Source organism: Cherax quadricarinatus, chromosome 3 (genome assembly GCF_038502225.1).
Source record: "Cherax quadricarinatus isolate ZL_2023a chromosome 3, ASM3850222v1, whole genome shotgun sequence".
In the NCBI taxonomy this organism is placed as follows: domain Eukaryota; kingdom Metazoa; phylum Arthropoda; class Malacostraca; order Decapoda; family Parastacidae; genus Cherax; species Cherax quadricarinatus.
This window is the reverse complement of record NC_091294.1, coordinates 20752542-20766995: the sequence shown is the minus strand read 5'-3', so window position 1 is coordinate 20766995 and position 14454 is coordinate 20752542. Positions and strand designations below refer to the sequence as shown.

General features: G+C 37.7%; 1 protein-coding gene across 2 annotated transcripts in view; it reads right to left on the bottom strand.

The window, feature by feature from the left end:
• The window catches only part of LOC128706587 (intermembrane lipid transfer protein VPS13C-like), a 288856-nt gene that overhangs the window by 174419 nt on the left and 99983 nt on the right, over positions 1 to 14454 (bottom strand). For both annotated transcript variants that reach the window (XM_070090626.1, XM_070090633.1), the window contains one exon: positions 4712 to 4842. In XM_070090626.1, the coding sequence (XP_069946727.1) occupies positions 4712 to 4842 (131 nt within the window). The remainder of the gene's footprint in view (positions 1 to 4711; positions 4843 to 14454) is intronic.

Genomic DNA, 14454 nt, shown 5'->3' with positions numbered 1-14454 from the left:
TTCGCTAGAGCCTAATTTTGTCAGTTTTCCATCAAATTTTGTTCTTTTGGTGTCATTACAATCGAGAAAAGATTCTCTATCACTTCATAAGAAAAACTAATTTTTTGTTTTTTAACCCTTTGAGGGTCCGTCCCTTAGATCTACGGCTTTATGTCCAGGGTCCAAACCGTAGATCTACGTCATGAGCTCAGCTCACTCTGATAAACTGTGAGTGGTACATTTGGGCCTAGATATAAGAGAATACATCTATGTGATATGTGTGCACCACATAAAACAGATCCTGCAGCATGCTGTGTATAATGAGAGAGAAAACTGAAATCATGATTTTTTGATTAAAACAGCAACTTTGCAGTGTTTTTTCCTATGTTTTTTATAGTTCTATTTGTGATTTCTTGGTCTCATTTGATAGAATGTTAGACATATTACAGAAATAGAGATGATTTTGATTGGTTTTCGCACTGGAAATGGCTTGAAACTAAGCTCAAAGTAGCAGAAATGTTAAATTTTTGCCGATATTCAAGAGTAAACAAACGACCTCACACATCTAATACACGCCAGCTGGTGGGTCTAATATGCATTCACAAATATGGTGATGATATTTATACAATTATTACAGTATTGCATAACAGTAAATCTTCTATTTTTTGGTGTGAATAAAAATTCAATATGTGAATAAAAAATCAAAATGGAATTCGTTTGTAAAGCCTCAAAACGTAACTAATGAACAGAGGAAATGTTAGTTTAGTTCCAGGAATACCTACATTGTTTATTCTGGACCCTATTTTGAAATTGGAATATTTTGAACTGTGTTAAATTGGCCAAATTAACAATTTCCGATCACTTTAATTTGTAGTTGAAACAGTTGACTTGGCGATTTCTTGTGCTCAATCGATAGAATAGAAGTAATACTAGTGAAATAGCTAAGAATTTGGTTGACTGGAATAATGTAATTGGCCTAAAATGGGAGTCAAAGTCGGCAAAATCGCCGATTCGTAAATATCACTGACACATCAAAATTCGCAAGAGCATAATTTCGTCAATTTTCCATCAAATTTCGTACTTTTTGTTTTATTACCTTCACAAAAAGATTCTCTACCATTTCATAAGAAAAAATAACAAATTTTTTTTTTTTTTAAATTCTTGGACACTGGGGCACCACTTCAGATTTGGGCCTTGGACCCTGAAGGGGTTAAATTTTGCAACACTAAAAGACACCTCAGGATTTGGGGTTGCGACAGTCGAGGGGTTAAAAAGGAAGTGTTAATATGACATTACATCAGTGAATCCTTGGTGTTTGTTGCACTGTTTGCTCTAGCTGGCGCTCAATTTATCTGGCACTCCCACAAGGTACTAAGTGGTCCCAGATTTTTTTAATATGGTGCACATCGAGTGTCAAGACCCATTCTATGCTGACCAGGCAAATTAAGCCAATCGTGCCAAATTTGGAGGCAGGAAAAATAAAACATATACATATGTTTGGAGCGGTAGCAGTAAGAATGTATATATACATTTGGACCATTTAGGGGTTAAGGATTTCCAAAACTGACATTCACATTTAGTGAATGTGTAAAGAGACGAGACAAAAATGGCACTATTAAGCATGAGAAAGACATTCATATATTTTCCATTTTTTTTTTTTTTTTACAAAATAATCATCCAGTAGTGTTACCTCTCGCAAAATTTCTGATATTCACTTAACCCTCTCAGGGTCCAGAGACCAAATTTCAAAGTGCGCACCAGTGTCCAAGAATTTTCAAAACATAATTTTGGTGTTTTCTTATGAAATGGTAGAGAATCTTTTTCTGAAGGTAATAAAACAAGAAGTACAAAATTCGATGGAAAATTGACAAACTTATGCTCTCGCGAATTTTGATGTGTCAGCGATATTTACGCATCGGCGATTTTGCCAACTAACTCCCATTTTAGGCCAATTACTTTATTTCAATTGACCAAATTCTTAGCTATTTCACTAGTAATATGTCTATTCTATTGATTGAACACAAGAAATCACCAATTCAACTGTTTCAACTACAAAATAGTGATTGGAAATTGGTAATTTGGCCAATTTAGTGCAAAGTTCAAAATATTCCAATTTCAAAATAGGCTCCAGAATAAACAATGCTGGCATTCCTGGCACTGAACTAACATTTTCTCTGTTCATTAGTTATGTTTTGAGGCTTTACAAATGAATTCCATTTTGATTTTTATTCAAACCAAAAAATAAGAGATTTACTCTCATGCAATATTGTAATAATTGTATAAATAATATCAGCACATTTGTGAACGTATATCTGACCCACCCACTGGCGTGTATTAGACGTGTGAGGTCATTTGTTTACTCTTGAACATCAGCAAAAATTTAACATTTCCACTACATTGAGCTTGCTTTCAAGCCATTTTCAGTACTAAAACCAATCAAAATCATCTCTATTTCTGTACTACATCTTCCATTCTATCAAATGAGACCAAGAAATTGCAAATACAACTATAAAAAACATACGAAAAAACACCGCAAAGTTACAGTTTTAATAAAAAATTACGGCCTCGGTTTTTTTCTCATTATGCATTGCATGCTGCAGGATTTCTTTTATATGGTGCACACATACCACATAGATGTATTCTCTCATATCTAGACCCAAATTTACTGCTCACAGCTTATCAGAGTGAGATGAGCTCATGGCGTAGATCTACGGTTTGGAACCTCAAAGTAAAGCCGTAGATCTACGGCACAGACCCTGAAAAGGTTAACTGTCTTACGTAAATTCACACTGGGTACCATTCTGCCTCTCTCGTAAACTTACGAATAATGTGTGTGTCCAAGTCTGCTGCCTACTGACATGGGAGGAAAATTAGAAATCCAATACAAGAATGAGAAATTTAAAAATGTGAATACACACACAACCATTTAACAAATGATAAATAATAATTTGACAGGATAAACAAGAGACTTTGTACATAATACATGTGGGCATTATTATGTACGAAGTCTTGTTTATCCTCTCAAATTATTTATCATGTGTTATTACATGGTTGTTTGTGTGTACACACATTTTTAAGTGTTATTCTTACAATTGTATTTGTAGGTTTCCTCTCATATCACCTCATTTACGTTTTTTTTTTTTTCAGCCTGATTTCAGTTACTTGCTAAGCTAAACTGCTTCTTGTACATGACATCCTTTACTATGTCTGAATATAATGTTCTTATAAATTCAAGTGTCTGCTTCCCCAATTTCCTCCTTTGTTTTGGTGGATGAATGAATTGCTTTATAAGGTAGGGGATGGAAGAGGCTTGGTTAAAGTGGTGTTCACTTTAACCCTTTCACTGTCGTGACCCCAAATCCTGAAGTCTCTCACTGTGTCGCAAAATATTTGGGGGAAAAAAAAAATTCTTATGAAATAATAGAGAATCTTTTTCCCGATGGTAATGACACCAAAAGTAAGAAATTAAATAGAAAACTTGTGGAATTATTGTCTTGCGAAGTTAGTGATCCTGGCGATATTTACGCATAGGCGATTTCGCCCACTTTGAGCCCTATTTTCTAACAATTCCATTGTTCCAGTCAATTAAAATCATAGCTATTTTTTTAGAACTCCACTTGTTCTAATGACTGAACACAAGAAGCCGTCCATTCACCGAATTCAACAGCCCAATAAAGCAGTCAGAAATTGGCAATTTGGCCAATTTCATGCAAATTAAAAACAGGGTCCAGAATAAACAATGCAGACATTCCTGGCACTAAAATAACATTTTCTCTGTTGATTAGTCATGTCTCCACGCCCCTCTTATATTACTCTTGCTTTCTATTTTGAATTTTTATTCACACAAAAAATAGAAGATTTACTGTTATGTAGACTACTGCATTATTATAAAAATGGTATAAATAATATCAGTGCACTTGTGAAAAAAATATTAGGCTCACCAGTTGACGTGTACTGGACATGTGGCGTAATTTATTTTTATTTAAACTTAAACATCAGAAAAAATTGAACATTTCTGCTACTTTGAGCTTAATTTCTAAGTCCTTTTCATAGTGAAACTAATCAAAATCATCACCATTTCTGTAATATTTCTTCCATTCTATCAAATGAGACCAAGAAAATGACTGCACAGCCATAAATACTACACGAAAATACACCTCAAATTCGGCGTTTTAATCCAAAAACACAGTCAGAGTTTATTTTTTCTCATTATGTATTGATTGCTGCATGATTTTTTTATACTGCACGCACTGATCACACAGACCCATTCTCTCACATGTGGGCCTACCAGCTTTCTCCCGCTTGATTTGAAGCCGCTAGAATTTTGGAGCATTAATACGTCAGAAACACTGGCTCTTAAGACGTATATATATGATCAAAACAGTCAGAGTTAACAGAATAACTGGTAAATTATTACTGTATTAATATAAATATTACATTATATGCTATTACAGTGCTACAGTATAGTTGATTACATATAATAAAGATATATGGAGCTAGTTAAATTGTGAACATTGCTGTAACATCAACAAGCTTCAATTTTACACGAGATACAAAAGAGTGAACTTTTGTTTTAAAATTTAAATCATTTTAGCTTCACTATAATTACATTTTACATTAAACATATTAAACATGAAAATTTACATATGCATCAACCTACTTTATTAAAAAAAATAGCAGCAAGATTACTGTAACATTTAGTGAAACTATTACGATAGAGAATCAAACTTACATGGGCATCACCTCCTCCAGTGAACAGTGCTAAAGTCATAGCTTCAACAGTGAAGGAAAACTTGATTTTTGTAAAAATATGTCCATGTCCAGCAAGCACCATCTCTATTTCCTTTTCACTTTCCACTTTAACTGTTAAACAAAGAAACATTTTAAATTATTTAGAACAACAATAACATACTGTGAAACCTTAGCATATCGTAGTACTGTACTGCATGTACGTCCAAAGCTTTGAGGAATAACAATTACTAAGACTTTGAGGAACCAATAATTAACTAGTCTAGCATGTGCTCTATCATAATAGGATAATAAGACAAGATTTCATTTGGATTTTTAACCCTGGAGGGTTAGCCACCCAGGACAACCCAAGAAAGTTAGCGCATCATCGAGGACTGTAACTTATTTCCATTGGGGTCCTCAATTTTGTCCCCCAGGATGTGACCCACACCAGTCGACTAACACCCAGGTACCTATTTGCTGTTAGGTGAACAGGACAGCAGGTGTAAGTAAATGCGTCGAAGTGCTTCCACCTGTTGGGAATCAAACCCGGGCCCTCCGTATGTGAAGCGAGAGCTTCAGCCACCAGGCCACTAGTACTTTCGTTTTGGTTCTGATGAAGACATTTCCTGACAGTTGCTCCTTTACTTTTCCATATAGTATTCAATGAGATGAATCTTATTTTCCTATGGTGGATTCAGGTTCACTTCAAATACTTCAAGATATTGATATAGTATCTTTTTATCATACTCTAGAACTCAGTATTTCTCTCTCTCTCCTTTAACATGACCTTTATTCTCTATAATTTTATCTCTTATTTCCTATTTTAAACATAGAGGTTTAATTTCATTTAAAACAGGGATAACTCTTTACAAGCAAAATTCAGGGCTCAGGAATGTTCCTACAATTTGCCTTTTCTTACGTAGCTACAGGCTGACCACCACTAATCGGGCATCATCGGGACCTGTAAGGTGCCGGATTAGTGACTTTGCCAGATTACAGAGTGGTTAGGTTAGGTTAGGTTAGCCCAACAGTGATATTTATGCATCGGCGATTTCGCCCACTCTTTGGCCAATTCCATTGTTCCAGTCTACCAAACTCATAGTTATTTCACTAGTATTCCTTTTATTCTGTCAACCGAGTACAAGAAACCACCCATTTATCTATTTCAACTACCCAATAAAGTAGTCAAAAATAGTTAATTTGGCAAATTTCAAACAAATTTCAAGACATGCCAATTTCAAAATAGAGTCCAGAATCAACAATGCAGACATTCCTGGCACTAAAATAACATTTTCTCTGTTGATCAGTCGTGTCTCCAGGCCCCTCTTATGTATGTACTTGATTTCCATTTTGCATTTATTCACACAAAAAATAGAAGATTTATTATTATGCAGACTACTGCCTTATTGTAATAATTGTATAAATAGTATCAACCCATTCGTGACCACGTATCAGACCAGCCAGCTGAACATGTATGGGACGATGACGCCATTTGTTTACTCCTGAACATCGGCAAAAATCAAATATTTCTGCTACTTTGAGCTCAATATCAAGGTACTTTCCTGTGTAACCAATCACAATCATATCTATTTCTGTAATATATCTTCCATCAAATGAGATCAAAAAACATGAGAATACAACATACAAAAATACACACCACAGTCGCCATTTTACACCAAACACACAGTCGCAGTTTTTTTTTCAATGTAAACTGCGCGCTGCACTACTTTTTTTTGTAGTGTACACTTGCCACACAAACCTATTCTCTCATATGTAGACCCAAATTTAGCAGTCACATCTTATCTGAGTGAGCTGAGCTCATAGCGACCAATAGTGGCTTCAAAGCCACCTTGTCTTTTATGGACAACGTATGGTGTATGTGCTTTACATAACAAGCATTTCTTTTATGTGTAGGAACCATGAACAGGGATATAAGTGAGCAGGTTATAACAATAAATGGAGGAAAATAAATTGGAATAACTTGTGCAACAAGTAGGGCCACCAAACAGTAGCAGCAGGTTGGTGTGGTGACCCCTGAAATTTGAAATTATGCTAACTGAAATTAGTGCCGGATTACTGATGGAACTGGATTACTGATTGCCAGATTAGTGATGGATGACCTGAACTAGATTTCTCAACAGGTTGCCAGTATCTGCTAAGTTAGGAATCTAGTTATGCTTTCAAATCTTGGTAGAAAATATCTTTTCTTGAGCTTATGATCCTTCTGATCAAGCTGTCATTCTTGAATATACAGTAAACTTTAGTATTGCTTCAGTGTTGTTCTTGAATTTAAGGTTTTGCATTAGAGTGCTTTAGAATTTCTTTGAAAAACAGATACTCAGGAATAACAGAATCCCAAATTATTATTTTTTTTAACACACTGGCCATCTCTCACCGAGGCAGGGCAACACGAAAAAGAAACAGTTTCTTGCCAGAGGTGGGCAGATACAAGAGTTTAGATGTCACTCTATACAGCAAATATCCGAAGCCCATCTTTAGAGGGGCTTGGGATATTTGACACCTTCAGGGATATTTCCCACCTTCAGGACTCAAGTCCAGCTAACCGGTTTCCCTGAATCTTCTCAATCTCCAACAGCTCAACAAGTCCTAAAAAGCATTTGTCTCCACATGCCTGCTGTATTAATTTATATAAATTAGAACATCAAACCAAGTACCAATCCTTGTGGCACTCAGAATATAACATCACTATTCCTCATGAGGACATTTTGCCACTAATCATTTGCATTTCATTTCAAACAAGTTCTACATCAGAGGCTATTGAGGAAACTTAAGGCAAATGGAATAGGAGGATAAATTTTTTCCTGGGTAGAGGCATGGCTGACAAATAGGCAGCAGTGTGTTTGCATAAATGGGGAAAAATCAGAATGGGGGCACGTCACAAGCGGTGTTCCACAGGGGTCAGTTTGTTGTTCACAATTTACATAAATGACATAGATAAGGGAAAAAATAGTGACATAAGCAAATTTGCTTATGACACTAAAATAGGCCGTTCAATTCACTCTAATGAGGATCATAGAGCACTTCAGGATGATTTGAATAGACTGATGCAATAGTCGGAGAAATGGCAGATGCAGTTTAATATAGACAAATGCAAAGTTCTAAATGTTGGACAGGAAAATAACCATGCCACATATAAACTAAATAATGTAGATCTTAATACTGCTGATTGCGAAAAGGATTTAGGAGTTCTGGTAAGCAGTAATCTAAAACCAAGGCAACAGTGCATTAGTGTTCACAATAAAGCTAACAGAATCCTTGGCTTCATATCTAGAAGTATAAATAATAGAGGTCCTCAGGTTGTTCTTCAACTCTATATATCCTAGGTTAGGCCTCATTTGGATTATGCCATGCAGTTCTGGTCACCGTATTACAGAACGGATATAAATGCTCTGGAAAACATAGAGGAGGAGGATGACAAAGATGATCCCATGTATCAGAAATCTTCCCTATGAGGATAGACTGAGGGCCCTGAATCTGCACTCTCTCTAAAGGCGCAGAATTAGGGGGGATATGATCGAGGTGTATAAATGGAAAACAGGAATAAATAAAAAGGATTTAAACAGTGCTGAAAATTTTCCGCGAAGACAGGACTCGCAGCAGTGGTTTCAAATTGGAAAAATTCAGATTCAGGAAGGATATAGGAAAGCACTGGTTTAGTAATAGAGTTGTGGATGAGTGGAACAAACTCCCGAGTACAATTATAGAGGCTAAAATGTTGCGTAGTTTTAAAAATAGGTTAGATAAATACATGAGTGGGTGTGGGTGGGTGTGAGTTGGACCTGACTAGCTTGTGCTACTAGGTCTGATGCAGTGCTCCTTCCTTAAGTGGAAGTGACCTAATTAGGTGGGTCGTTGGGTTAATCCAGGGGGGGACATGGACCTGCTTTACATGGGTCATTAGGCCTGCTGCAGTGTTCCTTCTTTATGTTCTTAAAATCTCCAGTCCAGTGTGATACCATGGGTGCTCTATTTCCATCCAACAATTATGTAAAAGCTACAGTATCAGAGCAGTAACAAAAAAAAAAAAAAATCTCAATTTGGAAAACTAATAACCTTCAGAGAATCAGGCTAATATTAAAGCAGCTCAGGGTTATCTCTATAGTCCTGGCTTATCCTCTACCATTCCTTCCCACTTTTCGTACAGTAGACAACCACCTTTTGTTCAAGTTAGGTTCCAGAAAAATGAGGCTGTATGTGAAAATGCAGTAGGTGGAATAAACAACTTAGGAGAAAAATTGGAGACAAGGCAGGATACCTTTAAAAAGATATACATACAATTTTTTTTTTCTTAAATAGTTGACATTATTAAAGTTTTTGACAATTTACATTGCAGATTTTTTAATTTTACATGATGGTAAGAGTGTTGATGTTTTCTTGTCATCTCAAACACATAAGATAACAGGTACATCTTGCTACTTTTACTCACAATTAGGTCTCACTACACATGTATATCCACATTTATGTATACAAACTCGCCCAACTTTTCTTTGGTTTTTCTTAATAGTTCTTATTATTTTCCTTTCATATCATATTCATTTCATACAAAATGGGAATTGACAGTTACTTTTTGCTGATGATACTGTGCTTATGGGAGATTCTAAAGAAAAACTGCCAAGGTTAGTGGACGAGTTTGGGAGTGTGTGTAAAGGTAGAAAGTTGAAAGTGAACATAGACAAGACTAAGGTGATGAGGGTATCAAATGATTTAGATAAAGAAAAATTGGATATCAAATTGGGGAGGAGGAGTATGGAAGAGGTGAATGTTTTCAGATACTTGGGAGTTGACGTGTCGGCGGATGGATTTATGAAGGATGAGGTTAATCATAGAATTGATGAGGGAAAAAAGGAGAGTGGTGCGTTGAGGTACATGTGGAGTCAAAAAACGTTATCTATGGAGGCAAAGAAGGGAATGTATGAAAGTATAGTAGTACCAACGCTCTTATATGGGTGTGAAGCTTGGGTTGTGAATGCAGCAGTGAGGAGACAGTTGGAGGCAGTGGAGATGTCCTGTCTAAGGGCAATGTGTGGTGTAAATATTATGCAGAAAATTCAGTGTGTGGAAATTAGGAGAAGGTGTGGAGTTAATAAAAGTATTAGTCAGAGGGCTGAAGAGGGGTTGTTGAGGTGGTTTGGTCATTTAGAGAGAATGGATGAAAGTAGAATGACATGGAGAGCATTTAAATCTGTAAGAGAAGGAAGGCGGGGTAGGGGTCGTCCTTGAAAAGGTTGGAAGGAAGGGGTAAGGGAGGTTTTGTGGGCGAGGGGCTTGGACTTCCCGCAGGCATGCATGAGCGTGTTCGATAGGAGTGAATGGAGACGAATGGTATTTGGGGCCTGACGATCTGTTGGAGTGTGAGCAGGGTAATATTTAGTGAAGGGATTCAGGGAAACCAGTTATTTTTATATAGCCGGACTTGAGTCCTGGAAATGGGAAGTACAATGCCTGCACTCTAAAGGAGGGGATCGGGACATTAGCAGTTTGGAGGGATATGTTGTGTATCTTTATATGTATATGCTTCTAAACTTGTGTTCTAAGCACCTTCGCAAAAACAGTGATTATGTGTGAGTGAGGTGAAAGTGTTGAATGATGATGAAAGTATTTTCTCTTTGGGGATTTTCTTTCTTTTTGGGTCACCCTGCCTCGGTGGGAGACGGCCGACTTGTTGAAAAAAAAAAAAATCCATGAAGAAGTGGAATAAGAATTTTTCCTCAATAAGTCATACATCTTGTAAAAGTCAATTAAAATGCCAGAAGCAACAAGCTAATAACCCCTTTTCCCATACAGCTTAATAAAAATATGGAGAAGAAAACATTTAAGTTGGGATGCTTGAATGTACAGTGGAACGTCTACTTGCGAGCGCATCCACGTGCGAGTTTTTCCAAATATGAGCAGTCAATGGGTTGATTTTTTGCTTCCATATGCGAGCAAAATTTCCATAAGCAAGCAGACCTCAAGGGAGGTTCCTTTATGCTGGTGAGGGGCTCTTGCTCTTGATCTAGGGAATTGTATCTTATTTGTTTGTTGGACTATCTTATTGAAACTTGGGCAATGTATGATGGAAAGATGCTTCTTAACGTACACCAAAAATGAAAGAAGCTGGTGCATAAATAATGGAGTTCACTTATCAGCAATTAGCCGCCCCTTAGCGATATTTCGTATGGTTTTTATGGTTGTATTCTCGTTTTTTTGGTCTCATTTAATAGAATGGAAGATATATTACAGAAACAGATATGATTTTGATTGCTTTCACGATGAAAAGTACCTTGAAATTGAGCTCAACGAGGGAGAAATGCTCGTTTGCTTGACTATGTTCACGAGTAAACAAACGACATCACTGTCCATTCCAATATGTAGTCGTGAATGGGTTGACATTTATACAATTATTGCAATAAGGCATAACAGTAAATCTTATATTTTTTGTGTGAATAGAAATTACAAATTATTTATATTGTAATAATAATAATAATATGTATATACTAATAATAATAATTATAACAAAAAGAATAATAATAATACAATATAACAGTAATAATAATAATATGTTGTCATTTTTAGACATTCTTTGTAATTTTTTGTTTTTCATATTTTTGTACCAAATGCTTCAAAATACAAATTGGTTACCCTCTGGGTGGCTACAGATACTGCTAGACCATGGCTATCTCAGTGCCGAACAAGGGTCAAAAGGAAGAGGAGGTATGCTGCTCCGAGTGACCACAGCAGACCCATGGGATGCGTAATTTGTACAAATTTCTTACACAATGCCTTGCCCAAAGATAGAGTATTCGCATACAATCAGCAAGAAGCTCAGGAAGCGATTAGAAACTATGAAAAAAGCTAGAGAAACAAGGCAGCAGCAGCATAGAGTGAGGCAACTGGCTGCCTCCACCACCACTGAGGCCACAGTGATCATGTCTTCACCTATATATGTATCTGTCCTGACCACACCTGTGGTTACATATGTGACACCCTCACCACTAATCATAGATGAGCACAAGCTATGTGTGGGGTTATGGACTGGGAAGATACTAGAGTGGGAGAGTAAACGGCGGATGCTGCCACTGCCAGCGTCGCCATCACTTGCCATATTATGGCCTATTCTATTCATTCTGAAATATACATCATGTTTCTATGTTATTAATATTGCTTATTATGTCATATTAGATGAATTTTGATAGATAATTAAGCCGTAAAGTTGATATTAGCATTACTTTGTCATGCCTCCTGAGAGGCTGGAACGGATTAATTGCATTTCAATTAATTTACATCAGGAAAATTGACTCGGAATACAAACAAATCAGAATACGAACAAGGTCATAGAACGGATTAAATTCGTAAGCCTAGGTTCCAATGTATATATGTATGTATGTATGTGTTTGTGTGTGTATATGTGTAATATATATATATATATATATATATATATATTATATTATATATACAGTGGACCCCCGGTTCGCGGTGCTATCGGTATCCGATAAATCCGGTAACCAAAGCATTATATCGCCAAAAATTTGACTCGGTTCCCATTACAAAACCCGGTATGCAATGTGATTTATACGAGACGTGTCCACGTGTGGCATGAACTGCCCCGTGTGTACCAGTGTTTACAAGCCAGCCAGTGTGCGCGCATCTAAGGATACATTCGGTACATTCCATATTATCCATATTATCACTGTTTTTGGTGCTTGTTTCTGCAAAATAAGTCACCATGGGCCCCAAGAAAGCTTCTAGTGCCAACCCTTCGAGACCAAGGGTGCTAATGACTATTGAAATGAAGAAAGAGATAATTGCAAAGTACGAAAGTGGAGTGCATGTATCGGAGCTGGTCATGTTGTATAGTAAACCCTAATCAACCATCTCTACTATAGTGAGCAGGAAAATGGCAATCGAGGAAGCTGTTCTTGCCAAAGGTTCAAATGTGATTATGAAACAGCTACCGCAAGTGTTAGAAAATGTTGAGAGACTGTTACTGGTGTGGATAAATGAAAAACAGATAGCAGGAGATAGCATCTCTCAAGCGATCATTTGTGAAAAGGCTAGGCAGTTGCAAGACGATTTGGTAAAGAAACTGCCTGCAACTAGTGGTAATTTGAGTGAATTTAAGGCCAGCAAAGGCTGGTTTGAAAGATTTAAGAATCGTAGTGGCATACACAGTGTGATTAGGCATGGTGAGGCTGCCAGTTCAGACCACAAAGCGGCTGAAAAATATGTGCATGAATTCAAGGAGAACATAGAGGCTGAAGGATTGAAACCTGAATAAGGGTTTAATTATTATTATTATAATCAAAAAGAAGCGCTAAGCCACAAGGGCTATACAGCGCTGAAGGGTAGGGAAGGAAGTGAGGGTATTGGGTGGCAGAAGGGAGGAGGGATGATCAGTAGGTTACAGAAAACAGCGGGGTAGGGGATAGTACGGGGGTAAAGGGTAGCAAGAAATTGAAGTAGAAAGGGCTGAAGGTATCAGAATTTGTGAAGTCAGTCAGTTGTTATCAAAAAGTCAATGAGAGAGTCCGGATGAAAGGTGGGTCCATCAGTGAGAAGGGAAGGTAAAGAGAGAGCAGCAGAGCGAAGACGACGACGGAGGTAAATTCTGCGTGCTCGTTGATAAAGTGGGCAGTCCAACAGAATGTGGCTGACTGATAATGGAGCTTGGCAATTCTCAAAGAGAGGAGCAGGGCGCCTCTCCATGAGATATCCATGAGTAAGACGAGTGTGGCCAATGCGAAGATGGGAGAGAGTAGTCTCCCAACCTCGACACTGGTGATAACAAGACGGCCAGTAACCTATACTTGGTTTAATAGATTGAAGTTTGTTGCCGAGCATAGTAGACCAACGTTGTTGCCAACGGGTGTGAAGGTTGGAAGATATTGCAGCAAAATAGTCTGTAAATGGAATACCTCTATATGAAACTGGTAGGTCATGTACTGCTGACCGCGCAGCAGTGTCTGCCTGTTCATTGCCCTGTACGTCAACATGACCAGGGACCCAACAAAAAACAATATCTTTATGCTTGGTAAAGATGCGGTGTAGCCAAAGTTGGATACGGAGGACTAAGGGGTGAGGTGTATCAAATTTCTGTATAGCCTGTAAAGCACTAAGGGAGTCTGAGACAACCACAAATGATGACACAAGCATAGATGCAATACGGATAAGTACTGCAAGGATGGCATACAATTCAGCAGTAAAAATACTAGCCGAAGATAGTAAATGCCCTCGTACGACGCTGTCCGGAAACACTGCTACGAATCCTATGCCGTCAGAAGACTTAGAGCCATCTGTGAACACACACAACAATGGCATGAGAATGAGAGTGGAAGTGGTCAAGAAAAAGAGCGCGGGAAGTGACCGTAGACAGTTGGGCTTTCGAGCAAGGGAGAGAGAAAGAACAGACTCAAACAGCTGGAACTTCCCAGGGGGGTAGGGAAAAGTGAGATGTTACATGAACACACAAACGTGGTAATTGAAGAGAAGACAAGAGCGAATGAAGGCGAAGAGAGAAGCGACAGAGTAAACAGGGGCGGCGAACAAATAAAAAATGTCTACTAATATCAGTGACCATTCTATAAATGGAAGGATTGCGGAGATCATGAGAGCGTACATAGTAGCGAAGGCAATGGGTATCACGGCTATTGGATAAGGATGGAACGTTCGCTTCTGCATAGAGGCTCTCGACAGGGGAAGAGCGAAAAGCACCAAGGCATAAACGTAATCCTTGGTGATGAATGG